Raw genomic sequence first — 15,019 nt, forward strand, 5'->3', positions numbered from 1 at the left:
ATTTCTATGCATTGTGAGTGTTTTAATTCTTTCACTGCAGAAAATGAGACTCGATTTGTTGTGAGCAAATTTATTCTTAAAAAATCTTTTGCAATTTGCGGCTTTCCTGAAGGCCTCTATATAATCATTGTGAGTTACTGTCAATGGTTTAAATACCAAAACACCATTCCAATCTTCATTCATGGGTGAAGCACTTAGAATATACCTACTATTCTCTCGTGCATGAGACTAACCAGTAATGCTGGACCAATGGTGCTCCCCTGTAAAAGCGAAAGAGTTAAAATACAAAAGTTAGAATCTTGTATCCACAGCAACATTTTAGTCACCATCTACCAGCCGCTGCTGCATATATCAGTATACTGTAAATACAATGATGGTGCTCACCTTGCTGTTAATGATGTGCACAAGTGGCTGACTCAGAACGTCCTCTGCTCTCTCCTCGGGTACAAAGGGTCAGGGCTGATTAAGGGAAGGAATCAATAAGAGACGGCTCTTTCTCCTCTCAGCCTTGTGTGCAGCATTTGGTTGGGTTTGGTTGCCCTATTTTTTGTTCAGTCCAGCTGTCCTATTCTTTTCTATCTGTATTCCTTTTTTTTTAACGTTCTAAAAAGGTAAAACAACAACAACAACGACAACTAAATGTCCGGCCAAAAAAACAAATACAAATAATTCATGTGCACCTGCTGTATTATAAAGGGATGCAGGAAGAATTATTTAGTTTCTTTTTTTTATTCATTTGTGCTGCCATCCTAATGAAAAGCAGTTTAAAAAAAATTAAGTTAAGCAGACTTGCGAGTGATCAAAGTTGAGGTCTGGGGGAGCAAACACTTTGATGATAAAAATGAACAACATGTAGTGAATAATCTCCATGTCGTGTAATATGAAGAAGGATATCTTTACTTTAATCCTCATGCCTTGAAGAAATGCGCACGCTGCGCGTAATGTGCGCACTGAATACACACGCATTCATGCATCTGGCAATACATGCGGACCTTTCTCTCTCGCGCCTGAGGGACAGCCGCTTTGCTTTCTCCATCGCGCGTCGTCTCCTCAATCGAAGATCTAGAGAAACGGAGGCAACTTTTTACGCTTAAACGCTCCGGTGGCGAGCGGGGCGGGCTGTCGCCACAGAAACGACACTGGTGGGATGTTTCAAGAATACAGCGCTCCGTATTTGTCTTTCTGATCAGAAAAGTGGTACGTATTTCGTTTTAATTAAATTTTTATTTTACTAGATTTTCTAGAGGTAAGGACTTGTTTCAAATTGTAGTTTTTGATTTAAATTCACTGTCAGCCTCCTCCTTCAGGCTGCCAGCACTTAATCACAGCTTAATTTTACAAGTGAATATAGAGCTTGAATCTTTTTTTGTTGTTGTTCTGCAGACATTATCTTTTAATCTAATTAATAATAAAAAATAGATTATCTTTCTGCTTAAGCACTGCATTTATTCTTAGGGAGAATTACCAACAGCATCAACTGAATCATTCTCATCTCTTTGTGTCCCTTTTACATTTCAAGTGTGTGTGGACTGTATGGCAACCATGATTTAATATCTTTCAAAGGATTGACATGAATATATTCTGAATATTTTCTTTTCGGAGATTGTTCTAAATTATAGGTTTTGCATTACCTCTTTGCACAGCAGTGACCACTTTAGATCTGGCATCATGCTGAACCCAGTGATGCTGACTTAAAGTGACCAGGTCGTAATAAATTACATAAAGGGCAGTGACTTAGTGAAATACCATCCCAGACATGGCACATAATGACAGAAACACCCTACATGTCACTGGGACTGCGCCTGAAGCACTGTAATCACATGATTTGTGCTGATTTTATCCTGCTGTCATGTATCCTGACGCTTTATGAATAATGGGAACTTTCTCTTCCAGGTGAAAAGGCCGATGATGATTCAAAAAAAAGATTAAACACTGTTCAAATGTCAACATAATAATAAAACTGGTTAAAAAAACAACAACAACAAAATCAATTCTGACACCATACTCATAAAAAAATATTATTTGGATTAAATAATCAAACAGAAGATTGTCTAAGTAAAATAAAATAAAAATAGATGTGTGACAAGACATGGCGGACTCCAACACCAGCCAGATGGTAGTAGCTGATACGGAGATGCAGGAGAGCCTCCCAACAGGCAAGTTGAACCATTACAGCTACGATATGGACTATGGCGTTCCTCCTGATGAGATCCCCGACACTACGCAGGGCCAAGCTTTCTACGTCGCCACCATTGTTATCGGCTTGGTGCTTGTGTGCATCATGCTTGTCTGTGGGTTGGGAAACTTCATATTTATCGCCACTATGACACGATACAAAAAGTTCCGCAACCTCACCAACCTGCTCGTTGCTAACTTGGCCATCTCAGACTTCATCGTGGCCGTGCTGTGTTGCCCTTTCCTGGTGGACTACTACGTGGTGAAACAGCTTTCCTGGGATCATGGATTGGTCCTGTGTGCATCTCTCAGCTACATCCGGACGGTGTCACTGTACGTGTCCACCAACGCTTTGCTTGCCATTGCAGTTGATAGGTGAGTCTGTTTTTTTTCTTTCTTTCATTCATATTTCTACCCATTGTTAGTGTGTCCCTATATAGCCTTCATTTAACAAGACATTTCTTCATTCAAAAAAAATAAATCATCCAGCATTGACAGGAAAGATATGCAGAGGATAGAGGACTCAAGAAAAAAGAACGAAAGGAATGAGAAGAGCCCTATAACACTGAGAAAAGAATAAATGGTGACTTTGAGATACAACACCGTTATATGTGAAGATTCTCAGGCATCCAGGTCACTTCATTCAAACATTCATTTATTCATCTTCTCCACAGCTTATCCGAAATCTGGATCAACAGAATTTTCAATGCGATGAGAGTCATATACTTGGTAGTTTTTGTAACTTTGATTAGAAATTGAATCATGGCTGATCATGCTCCTATCATGCATAAACACATGCCTTGCTGCTTCTTTTTCAGGATGCTGCCATTCTGCATGGTGATTAACTGTTATTACCTGTTACTCTGTCTTAAGTTACTTGATTCTATAAGAATATTACGAACACCTGTGCTTTTCTAATTATGAAAAGACAAAAATATCTGCTGTGATACAGACACAGGAAAGAGGAATATGCAAGTGAGGATATTAAACCCAGAACACTTTTAACAGAGCAGACGTCATATCCTCTATTCTGATGCCTCATGTGTTGGATGCCTCATCTGGATGTTTTATCCTGAAAAAAAATCTATCAGTACATTCTGCAATGTCATCCAGAGGATGTGGTTTGCTCCAGATCAGATAGTTTAGTTATTAAAAAACTGAAAGTGGAAGACTTTAATTAAAAGAGGCTGATGATAAATTTTTCTGGCAGACGATCCATAATGACTTGCAGAAAGGATAAGCAGTCAACCATAAAAATAACAGGCAAGAAAGTAGAGTTACAAAGCAAATGTTAGCAGGTGTAGGTAAGTCGACTTCAATGTAAAACCCCAGAAGCTCATGCAAAGAGTTCCGCTTTTCATTCATCTTTTCACTGCTGTGCAGTTTGTAAAGGATTGTAGCAAGTATGATGGGCTGCCTGCGATGACCTGAGCTTTGAAGCAAACAAAAATAGGCCTGCTGTCCTTTGCAATCCATTTTGTGATTCCATCGCTTAGCTTTTCTGTTGACCGCTTTACTGTCAGTGATCTCAGAGCTAACATCTATGCTAACATCAGCAAAAAGCGTGTGCAAGTAGAACCCACATATGATTTCACATTATTTTCATGTTTGTGAAATAAAGTGGGTCATTTCTTGAATCATAGCCATTGCATTTGTGATGTTTATTATCACGTAAAGGTTGCGTAATGGTAACGGTTTAATCCAGAAAAAAAGGGTTGGGTACACAGAAAACAGTCCACACTGGCAAAGGTATTCAAATAGTTAGGTAAAAGGCAAGTTCAAAAATCAGGTTCAGAAACGAGACTATGGTGTGAGGGGAAAAAGGCTGGAACGTGAGGTTCAACAAACTGGCAGAGGACTGAAGAGAGAGGGAGGGAGAAGGAGGCGGGGTGACGAAGACAATGAGGATCAGGTGTGACAATCAGAGCAGGTGTGACAACGAGAGGGGAAGAGATCAGACACAGAACACAGGAAATGATGCAACACATCATAAAGGGAGCGCAAGGAAGCATAAAATAATACAAGGGGAAAAAACACACAAACATGTCATCGAGCTAATGGAACAAGGGCAACTTGTTTCTGAAAATATTAAAAATAGATTCTGGAATCACAGTAACAGAAACAAACAACATTTATACATTTAATGGATGCATCCATCCATTTTAATTATAATAACAGGAAAATATAAGTAAATAAAGACCACAGGCTGCAATAGCTATTGTTGTCCGGCCATTTTTAAATAATAGCGCATCATTGTCAACAATCAATTTTTCAAGCAGAATGGTTAATGGGGAAACACTAACACTGGGCCAGAGCACATATGTTCCTTCACCACTCTTTTACTCAGTCATTCAGGCACAACCCCATTTGTCGCCTTCGGCCCAGCGAAAAAAATAATCCATGAAAATGACTTTCTAATGTGAAAGATTTAGCTCACTTAATATTGCAAGGCTGTATATTGAACTTTAATCTTTCATGAGTGTCTGAAGTGGAGCTCATATAGCACCCTGCATTATTATAGGGCTTTCTTCCCTGCCTCCTCGGTGTAACAACATATCTTTGCTCTTTCAGGTACATGGCTATAGTTCATCCCCTGAACCCTAGAATGAAGTTCCAAACCGCCTACTGCCTCATAACAGGGGTATGGATTGTTCCGATTCTGATATCAATTCCCTCTGCCTACTTTGCCTCTGAGACTACGTACCCCCACAGTGGCACCCCGGCCACTCACAAAGTCTTCTGTGCCCAGATCTGGCCCGTGGACAAGCAGGTCTACTACCGGTCCTACTTCCTGTTTGTGTTTGCAGTGGAGTTTGTTGCGCCAGTGATTGTCATGGCAATCTGTTATGCCCGCATTTCTCGTGAGCTTTGGTTTAAGAGTGTCCCAGGTTTCCAGACCCAGCAGATTAGGAAGAGGTTGCGCTGTCGGCGCAAGACAGTGATGGTCCTGATTGGAATCTTGACGGCATACATATTGTGCTGGGCGCCATATTACGGCTTCACCATCCTGCGAGATTTTCATCCGACTCTCATCTCCCGCCAGAGAAACTCTCTGGTGGCCTTCTACGTCATTGAATGCATTGCCATGAGCAACAGCATGATCAATACCTTCTGTTTTGTCAGCGTCAAGAACAACACAGTGAAGTATCTGAAGAAGATTGTACTGCTCCGCTGGAGGACAACATACGCCCCCAGTAAAACAGTGGATGAGATGGACGTGAGGACGTCCTGCATGCCCGTAACAGAGGAGATTGAATGCATTCATCTGAAATGAAGAAAAGAAAATGTGCAATGAATTGTTTAAATTTGGCATTTGCAGTATTATAAGAATGTAACTGTTTAGCGTACTGTGAGTATTAACTGTGTTATGGTGAAATGCTGAAGCATGTCAATAAGAAAGACTGCTAGTGAGCTTTACTGATCAATCATGCTGATCAGCTGCCTATAAGATCACCACTGTAATGGCCACACCTGGTCTCTTAGCATCGACTCCCATTAATGCAAATTACTTTTTGAATATAATCCCTTATTCTACGTCCTTTGTAAGCTTTTGTCATTTTGCCTTTTGCTGTGACGTATCATTGTGAGATGTATTTAGAAATTGTTCTTGTAACAATTCCATAATCTTCATGCTTCTTTTTTTAGACAAATGTATTTTAATGTACTCTTATGTTAATAAACAGCGAGATGCTATATATATTTTTCCTATATGTAAATACTGATAATCAGATCTGTATGACAGCCATGGATTCATGTATTATCCAGATGTTAATCTTCAACTGTGTAATCCTTGACATATATATATAACCATGCTCAAAGAAAGGAGACGAAACATCTGGCTTTTGTTTCACTACTTTTACTCTAAATAATTAAAAGTCATGGAGTGATTTATCTACGAGTCATCCTGGACATCACTCGAACAATATTGAATAAAATCTCATTGTCTTGAACCAATCTGTGTAACTAATGCAGAGTATTTGTGTACTGTATTTCCAGTGGGTAATGTTAAACTGCACAACTGTTGATTTTATTGAATGAATGAAATGCTACTGCGTGCATGCTGTGCTCCTGACAACTTTCGGTGAGGCACTTTTTTTTTAGTTTTTATCGACCACAGCAGGGGAGGGTGAGACGAGAGGTTTTCAGGAGGCTGCGATTTGCAAAGACATTTACAAATTCCACTCAATCCTATTCTCTGGAACTTAAGTGTCATATTTTAGTTTTTCACCGGCAAAATTGAGATTGATGGCTGTCATTGTAAATGTCAAAATAATCCTTCAAATTGAGAATTTGAGAATAAAATAACTTGGTCAACAATCCTACAATTTTGATTAATATGCAGTACTAAAGATTAGGTGGTAAGAGGATCTGTGCGCCATACTTGTTCAGCAAAGGCAGATTTTACTCAGCTCACACTCCTCCATTTGATGAAGAAGCAGAGGCAAGAATGGTGATTAGGTTTGGCCAGGACATAGCATGCTCAGTGAAGTAATGACACTGATGTCACCCCAGGGCTGTTAAGCCCCCATCTCCAAGATAACAGTTTTGTTTGTGCTCTTCCTTATGCTCACATGGCCCACAGCTTAGCAAGAAAGATACCTTCTGTGAGAGCAAATCATTGGCTGGTCATTAATGATGACTGACTTCAGGCTTGTACTGAGAAGAGAACAATCTGATCAATACCGATCCTTTAACAGCTTAAATGAAAAAATAAAATAAAAATGCACGTCCCATTTGCCTTTGTTGCACAGTTTTACACGTGTCTCTAAAAACGTGCGAGGAATGTGCTATTGTGAATGTGCACGTTGGTTGTCTTTTATTCATGCAATTTTCCAGTGCACTGCTCATCGTGCTGCATTACCAGCAACATTGCAATTACTTTTTTTTTTCAGAAAAATAATAATGGGTAAGACCATCGATGAATGCGTCAGAATAATGGTCCTCGCAGCATGAAGGGCTAAAGGTGTGACAGCAAGACAAAGAAGAACCGTATACACAGCATTTTCAATTACTCTATCTTCTGTGTGGTACTCTATGAATGCCCAGTGGGGTGTACGGTTTTCCAGCAGCATTGAAATGCACTTCTTTGTCAAGGCAAAATCGAAAGTGCCAGTCATCAAGAGTCACAGTGGCTGGGAAAGGCTGACCCGAGGGACCGAGGCTAAGATACGTTCCTGATCAGTCCTGCTGCAGTCACTTGATAGTGAAAAGGAGTCTTCCACACAGCTCGGAACAGAAAGCACCACTTCAGGGAATGACAGAAAACATTGACATTTCATTTATTGTAGACTTCTTTGAATAGAAAACTACAAATTTCACCTGCAAGAAAAAAGATCAACAGACTCATAGATGAATGTTAGAGTCAATTTGCTTATTTTCAATTGTTTAATGTAACTGTTAGGTGCAGAACAGTCCCATCTGGTGGGCAGCGATGTTTGCGCCCTGAAGGTATTGTGATGTCACTGGGTCAAGAGGTGGAGCTATGAAGGTGATAAATAAACGGTGTTCCAGAAAGCGGAACAGAGTTGGTTTTGAGCAGCGCGCCAGACCAGTCGGTCATGGCTGCGTGAGAGAAAAAGAATCCTTGACTCTGCCTGATTCATTTCGATGCGTTTGAAAATTATTACAACAATGTTAGAGACTTTATCTCTAACAATGAACAGGAACTTATTATAAACTAGCAAAGCACTCAGAGAGCGCAGACCTCTGCCGAGCTGCTCTTTCCCCTCATCATTAGATTCACACATACACATGTTGATCTGGATCATCATCAAAAGATTCTCAATTTTTCTTGGTATCTTTGTACACCAACCATGAAAAGTAACAGTGAATCGGAGTTGATGTGTATTTTAAATAGATTTTTGAATCCTTAAATGGGATTTTCAATGTTAAAATATAATATTTTTTTTCTAACGTCCTTCTTGATCCGATCCAAATTAAATTTGGTGGTGAGATAGAGGTAAACATCGGTAAATAATCAACCAAGATATTGAGGAACACATTTTGAAAACTCCAGTGACTGTAATCCAGGATCTCTTCTGGATCATCACCTAAATTTAAACATCTGTTCCTGGTAACATTCCCATCATTTCCAGAACTTGTTGCGTTATCTTGTTAACAGACGGATAAACGGACGGACAGACAAACAAACACCGGCAATCACATAAGCCCCGCCTCAGCGGAGATAACTATATTACATATTTACCCACTGTGGCTTGAGTGGTAACACCGGTTACTTATAACTTCATAAATATTCTGCTTTTTTTCATTCCGGAATGGCCATAGTTTCCATCTTATAAATAACACAGAAGCATGTGGTCTTGATTTTTAGAAAGGACACCAGTCTCACTTTGATCATAGAACATGCTCAGGTTGATATATAGTGCCCTCCTGTGTTTAAAATAACAAACTCATGAGGCGCCCTCATTGATCTATTCTAATACCAGTTAAAAATTATTTTTTTAAGGTAGATAATTGATTATTGAAATAGAAATCCTGCATTGACTCATTGATCTACCTTTTGGCCATCTTACTGTGCATATAATACAGTACCATATATGCTGGATACTGTACAATTACAAAATATGTGTTAGATGCTATTTTCAGCCTTAGTTATTTTAAAAGGAAATTCAATTGCAGTATGAGAAAAGATGTCTATTGTGCCTGTGAACATCTTAAAAGAAGGATAAGGTAATTAAATCCATCTTGAGGGTAATTATTTAGCAAATTGGCAAAAGAAGTGTCAAAATTAGTGAAATCAAAGGATATTCGTTTTTTTATATATATTTGAATCTTGTCTTAAGTCCTGTTAGCCTCTATTTACTTTACACATCAAATTTAACTGTGGAGATAGAGGTTGAAGAGGTCATAAGCAAGTTATAATAAATTAAAATATCCTTTATTTTCTTCACATATCATCAGTAGGTTTTTATTTTATTTTTTATCCAGTCGGTGACAGAAATGACTGCTGCTCGAGCCGTAGCCATTTCTGCCAATGATAAATGTTCTCACTGATGCAGCAGGCCTGCAAGCCACAAAGTGACATCGAGCTGTGAAGGCAGGCTTAAAATGATTGTGACTTATTTTGCACTCAGGAACTGCGTGTGCTTGCACGATAGCTCAAACTATCTCCAACTGTTGAAGGATGGGTGAGCAAGGAGGAACTTAGAAAAACCACATCGGGCATACAAATAAGCCTTGAAACTATCCTGCTGCTCTGATTAGTTGGCACAGAAAATCCAACACAGTGCTCAAAGCATATTGTGTATTTAATAATACAAGCGCTGATAGTAATTGATCAGAATACAGTTTAGATCAAAAGAAAATAGCATTGTTAAGTTGTTATTACCATGTTATTACTAATGACTGGCATGTTCATTGAGTTTCATTTTATTGTGATATTGCCTTACGAAGTATATGGTCATTGTTATTATAAAAACAAACTGCCATGTTATTAACTGTGTAGTTATAACAGTAAAACATTGTGGTTAGGTTGGAGCTATCATGATAAGCAAGAGGCCGTTAAATGAGACATGTTTCAAATGTGAGATTTAAAAATGTGCCTGGCGCACATTACGCAGCTGCTCCTGCTACTTCCCACTTTTCGTATGAAATTGATAGCTAGTTAGCAAAGTACATCTGACAAGGACATAACAAGATAAAAAAAAAACCCTGAAACAACAGTTAAAAATTGTAAGGAGCTCAAACACTGTCAGGACATTTGAATTTAAGATGTTTGTGTCCCAAGCTGTTAAAATGTTAGAAAAACCACTGCTCAGACATAAACTTGATGTATTTGTATAGATTTCCTGTCACTGCAAATTATTCCCCAAAAACATTATCACCAATAAAAATACCTGACATTCTGTCCACCCACATGCTGAAGCCATAGTTCATACGTCTTATGTGTGTCCTTTTCATGGTTGAGGAGAGAACACCAGAATCACACTGCCTCCTTCCCCTTCTCCTTTTTCACCTTCTTTTTTTTTTTTTTTGCCGATATGCATTGGTTGCGAGTGGTCGTAAATCCCAGGCCCGCGAGAGATTAGAAAACTGTCCAGAGAGAGTTGGAAATGAAATGCTGGTCTTTATCCTGCTGGTCACAGCTTCTGGGCTCCTGTGGCAGACACAAGTAAGGCTGAACAAGAACCTGCTCATATTTAGAGGGTAATAAAACCAAGGAGGTGCAAAAGCAGCTTTGGAAACTCTTGGGGCATGGATGCATTTGTAATCTTGGGAAGAAATATTCTGTGTCTGATAGAAGATGGAAGAGAACTCACTTATATTTCTTATTATTTGTTATTATGTGACCATTTTTGACGATCCAATGCACTCGTGTGATTACACAATCAGCCATCTCACGATTATTGACAAATAAGCAGAGCTGTTCTGAAATTTTTTCATAAGATGGCATCAGTTTCTGGGGCGCGGTCTTTGACAGTTTATCTGCTTTTCATGATGACTGACCACAGACATTTGGTGATGACAGTTTTCTACAGGTTAGTCTCTCATCAACAGGAAAAACACATCAGAAATAATTCACAGTATTTCATTTTTAAGGAAAAATACTATTTGTTTTCCTCGCCCCAACTAATGCATATTTCTATGCATTGTGAGTGTTTTAATTCTTTCACTGCAGAAAATGAGACTCGATTTATTGTGAGCAAATTTATTCTTAAAAAATCTTTTGCAATTTGCGGCTTTCCTGAAGGCCTCTATATAATCATTGTGAGTTACTGTCAATGGTTTAAATACCAAAACACCATTCCAATCTTCATTCATGGGTGAAGCACTTAGAATATACCTACTATTCTCTCGTGCATGAGACTAACCAGTAATGCTGGACCAATGGTGCTCCCCTGTAAAAGCGAAAGAGTTAAAATACAAAAGTTAGAATCTTGTATCCACAGCAACATTTTAGTCACCATCTACCAGCCGCTGCTGCATATATCAGTATACTGTAAATACAATGATGGTGCTCACCTTGCTGTTAATGATGTGCACAAGTGGCTGACTCAGAACGTCCTCTGCTCTCTCCTCGGGTACAAAGGGTCAGGGCTGATTAAGGGAAGGAATCAATAAGAGACGGCTCTTTCTCCTCTCAGCCTTGTGTGCAGCATTTGGTTGGGTTTGGTTGCCCTATTTTTTGTTCAGTCCAGCTGTCCTATTCTTTTCTATCTGTATTCCTTTTTTTTTAACGTTCTGAAAAGGTAAAACAACAACAACAACGACAACTAAATGTCCGGCCAAAAAAACAAATACAAATAATTCATGTGCACCTGCTGTATTATAAAGGGATGCAGGAAGAATTATTTAGTTTCTTTTTTTTATTCATTTGTGCTGCCATCCTAATGAAAAGCAGTTTAAAAAAAATTAAGTTAAGCAGACTTGCGAGTGATCAAAGTTGAGGTCTGGGGGAGCAAACACTTTGATGATAAAAATGAACAACATGTAGTGAATAATCTCCATGTCGTGTAATATGAAGAAGGATATCTTTACTTTAATCCTCATGCCTTGAAGAAATGCGCACGCTGCGCGTAATGTGCGCACTGAATACACACGCATTCATGCATCTGGCAATACATGCGGACCTTTCTCTCTCGCGCCTGAGGGACAGCCGCTTTGCTTTCTCCATCGCGCGTCGTCTCCTCAATCGAAGATCTAGAGAAACGGAGGCAACTTTTTACGCTTAAACGCTCCGGTGGCGAGCGGGGCGGGCTGTCGCCACAGAAACGACACTGGTGGGATGTTTCAAGAATACAGCGCTCCGTATTTGTCTTTCTGATCAGAAAAGTGGTACGTATTTCGTTTTAATTAAATTTTTATTTTACTAGATTTTCTAGAGGTAAGGACTTGTTTCAAATTGTAGTTTTTTCCACAGCTTATCCGAAATCCGGATCAACAGAATTTTCAATGCGATGAGAGTCATATACTTGGTAGTTTTTGTAACTTTGATTAGAAATTGAATCATGGCTGATCATGCTCCTATCATGCATAAACACATGCCTTGCTGCTTCTTTTTCAGGATGCTGCCATTCTGCATGGTGATTAACTGTTATTACCTGTTACTCTGTCTTAAGTTACTTGATTCTATAAGAATATTACGAACACCTGTGCTTTTCTAATTATGAAAAGACAAAAATATCTGCTGTGATACAGACACAGGAAAGAGGAATATGCAAGTGAGGATATTAAACCCAGAACACTTTTAACAGAGCAGACGTCATATCCTCTATTCTGATGCCTCATGTGTTGGATGCCTCATCTGGATGTTTTATCCTGAAAAAAAATCTATCAGTACATTCTGCAATGTCATCCAGAGGATGTGGTTTGCTCCAGATCAGATAGTTTAGTTATTAAAAAACTGAAAGTGGAAGACTTTAATTAAAAGAGGCTGATGATAAATTTTTCTGTCAGACGATCCATAATGACTTGCAGAAAGGATAAGCAGTCAACCATAAAAATAACAGGCAAGAAAGTAGAGTTACAAAGCAAATGTTAGCAGGTGTAGGTAAGTCGACTTCAATGTAAAACCCCAGAAGCTCATGCAAAGAGTTCCGCTTTTCATTCATCTTTTCACTGCTGTGCAGTTTGTAAAGGATTGTAGCAAGTATGATGGGCTGCCTGCGATGACCTGAGCTTTGATGCAAACAAAAATAGGCCTGCTGTCCTTTGCAATCCATTTTGTGATTCCATCGCTTAGCTTTTCTGTTGACCGCTTTACTGTCAGTGATCTCAGAGCTAACATCTATGCTAACATCAGCAAAAAGCGTGTGCAAGTAGAACCCACATATGATTTCACATTATTTTCATGTTTGTGAAATAAAGTGGGTCATTTCTTGAATCATAGCCATTGCATTTGTGATGTTTATTATCACGTAAAGGTTGCGTAATGGTAACGGTTTAATCCAGAAAAAAAGGGTTGGGTACACAGAAAACAGTCCACACTGGCAAAGGTATTCAAATAGTTAGGTAAAAGGCAAGTTCAAAAATCAGGTTCAGAAACGAGACTATGGTGTGAGGGGAAAAAGGCTGGAACGTGAGGTTCAACAAACTGGCAGAGGACTGAAGAGAGAGGGAGGGAGAAGGAGGCGGGGTGACGAAGACAATGAGGATCAGGTGTGACAATCAGAGCAGGTGTGACAACGAGAGGGGAAGAGATCAGACACAGAACACAGGAAATGATGCAACACATCATAAAGGGAGCGCAAGGAAGCATAAAATAATACAAGGGGAAAAAACACACAAACATGTCATCGAGCTAATGGAACAAGGGCAACTTGTTTCTGAAAATATTAAAAATAGATTCTGGAATCACAGTAACAGAAACAAACAACATTTATACATTTAATAGATGCATCCATCCATTTTAATTATAATAACAGGAAAATATAAGTAAATAAAGACCACAGGCTGCAATAGCTATTGTTGTCCGGCCATTTTTAAATAATAGCGCATCATTGTCAACAATCAATTTTTCAAGCAGAATGGTTAATGGGGAAACACTAACACTGGGCCAGAGCACATATGTTCCTTCACCACTCTTTTACTCAGTCATTCAGGCACAACCCCATTTGTCGCCTTCGGCCCAGCGAAAAAAATAATCCATGAAAATGACTTTCTAATGTGAAAGATTTAGCTCACTTAATATTGCAAGGCTGTATATTGAACTTTAATCTTTCATGAGTGTCTGAAGTGGAGCTCATATAGCACCCTGCATTATTATAGGGCTTTCTTCCCTGCCTCCTCGGTGTAACAACATATCTTTGCTCTTTCAGGTACATGGCTATAGTTCATCCCCTGAACCCTAGAATGAAGTTCCAAACCGCCTACTGCCTCATAACAGGGGTATGGATTGTTCCGATTCTGATATCAATTCCCTCTGCCTACTTTGCCTCTGAGACTACGTACCCCCACAGTGGCACCCCGGCCACTCACAAAGTCTTCTGTGCCCAGATCTGGCCCGTGGACAAGCAGGTCTACTACCGGTCCTACTTCCTGTTTGTGTTTGCAGTGGAGTTTGTTGCGCCAGTGATTGTCATGGCAATGTGTTATGCCCGCATTTCTCGTGAGCTTTGGTTTAAGAGTGTCCCAGGTTTCCAGACCCAGCAGATTAGGAAGAGGTTGCGCTGTCGGCGCAAGACAGTGATGGTCCTGATTGGAATCTTGACGGCATACATATTGTGCTGGGCGCCATATTACGGCTTCACCATCCTGCGAGATTTTCATCCGACTCTCATCTCCCGCCAGAGAAACTCTCTGGTGGCCTTCTACGTCATTGAATGCATTGCCATGAGCAACAGCATGATCAATACCTTCTGTTTTGTCAGCGTCAAGAACAACACAGTGAAGTATCTGAAGAAGATTGTACTGCTCCGCTGGAGGACAACATACGCCCCCAGTAAAACAGTGGATGAGATGGACGTGAGGACGTCCTGCATGCCCGTAACAGAGGAGATTGAATGCATTCATCTGAAATGAAGAAAAGAAAATGTGCAATGAATTGTTTAAATTTGGCATTTGCAGTATTATAAGAATGTAACTGTTTAGCGTACTGTGAGTATTAACTGTGTTATGGTGAAATGCTGAAGCATGTCAATAAGAAAGACTGCTAGTGAGCTTTACTGATCAATCATGCTGATCAGCTGCCTATAAGATCACCACTGTAATGGCCACACCTGGTCTCTTAGCATCGACTCCCATTAATGCAAATTACTTTTTGAATATAATCCCTTATTCTACGTCCTTTGTAAGCTTTTGTCATTTTGCCTTTTGCTGTGACGTATCATTGTGAGATGTATTTAGAAATTGTTCTTGTAACAATTCCATAATCTTCATGCTTCCT

At 39.5% G+C, this 15,019-nt stretch overlaps 2 protein-coding genes across 2 annotated transcripts; both read left to right on the top strand.

The window, feature by feature from the left end:
* Positions 1-2,134: 2,134 nt before the first annotated feature.
* Positions 2,135-5,449, top strand: prokr1b (prokineticin receptor 1b). Its single transcript, XM_068741387.1, has 2 exons — positions 2,135-2,550; positions 4,747-5,449. Exons 1-2 carry the CDS (start codon positions 2,135-2,137, stop codon positions 5,447-5,449), a joined length of 1,119 nt encoding a protein of 372 aa, XP_068597488.1.
* Positions 5,450-13,282: 7,833 nt separating this feature from the next.
* LOC137896099 (prokineticin receptor 1-like) lies at positions 13,283-14,655 on the top strand. Its single transcript, XM_068741626.1, has 2 exons — positions 13,283-13,311; positions 13,953-14,655. Exons 1-2 carry the CDS (start codon positions 13,283-13,285, stop codon positions 14,653-14,655), a joined length of 732 nt encoding a protein of 243 aa, XP_068597727.1.
* Positions 14,656-15,019: the final 364 nt, after the last annotated feature.

This window comes from Brachionichthys hirsutus, chromosome 7 (assembly GCF_040956055.1).
Source record: "Brachionichthys hirsutus isolate HB-005 chromosome 7, CSIRO-AGI_Bhir_v1, whole genome shotgun sequence".
Lineage (NCBI taxonomy): Eukaryota > Metazoa > Chordata > Actinopteri > Lophiiformes > Brachionichthyidae > Brachionichthys > Brachionichthys hirsutus.

Coding starts and splice junctions, on each gene's coding strand:
- prokr1b (XM_068741387.1), top strand. CDS start 2,135: ATGCAGGAGAGCCTCCCAACAGGCAAGTTGAACCATTACAGCTACGAT. Junction 2,551..4,746: donor CTTGCCATTGCAGTTGATAG/GTGAGTCTGTTT, acceptor TTGCTCTTTCAG/GTACATGGCTATAGTTCATC.
- LOC137896099 (XM_068741626.1), top strand. CDS start 13,283: ATGAGGATCAGGTGTGACAATCAGAGCAG. Junction 13,312..13,952: donor AGGTGTGACAATCAGAGCAG/GTGTGACAACGA, acceptor TTGCTCTTTCAG/GTACATGGCTATAGTTCATC.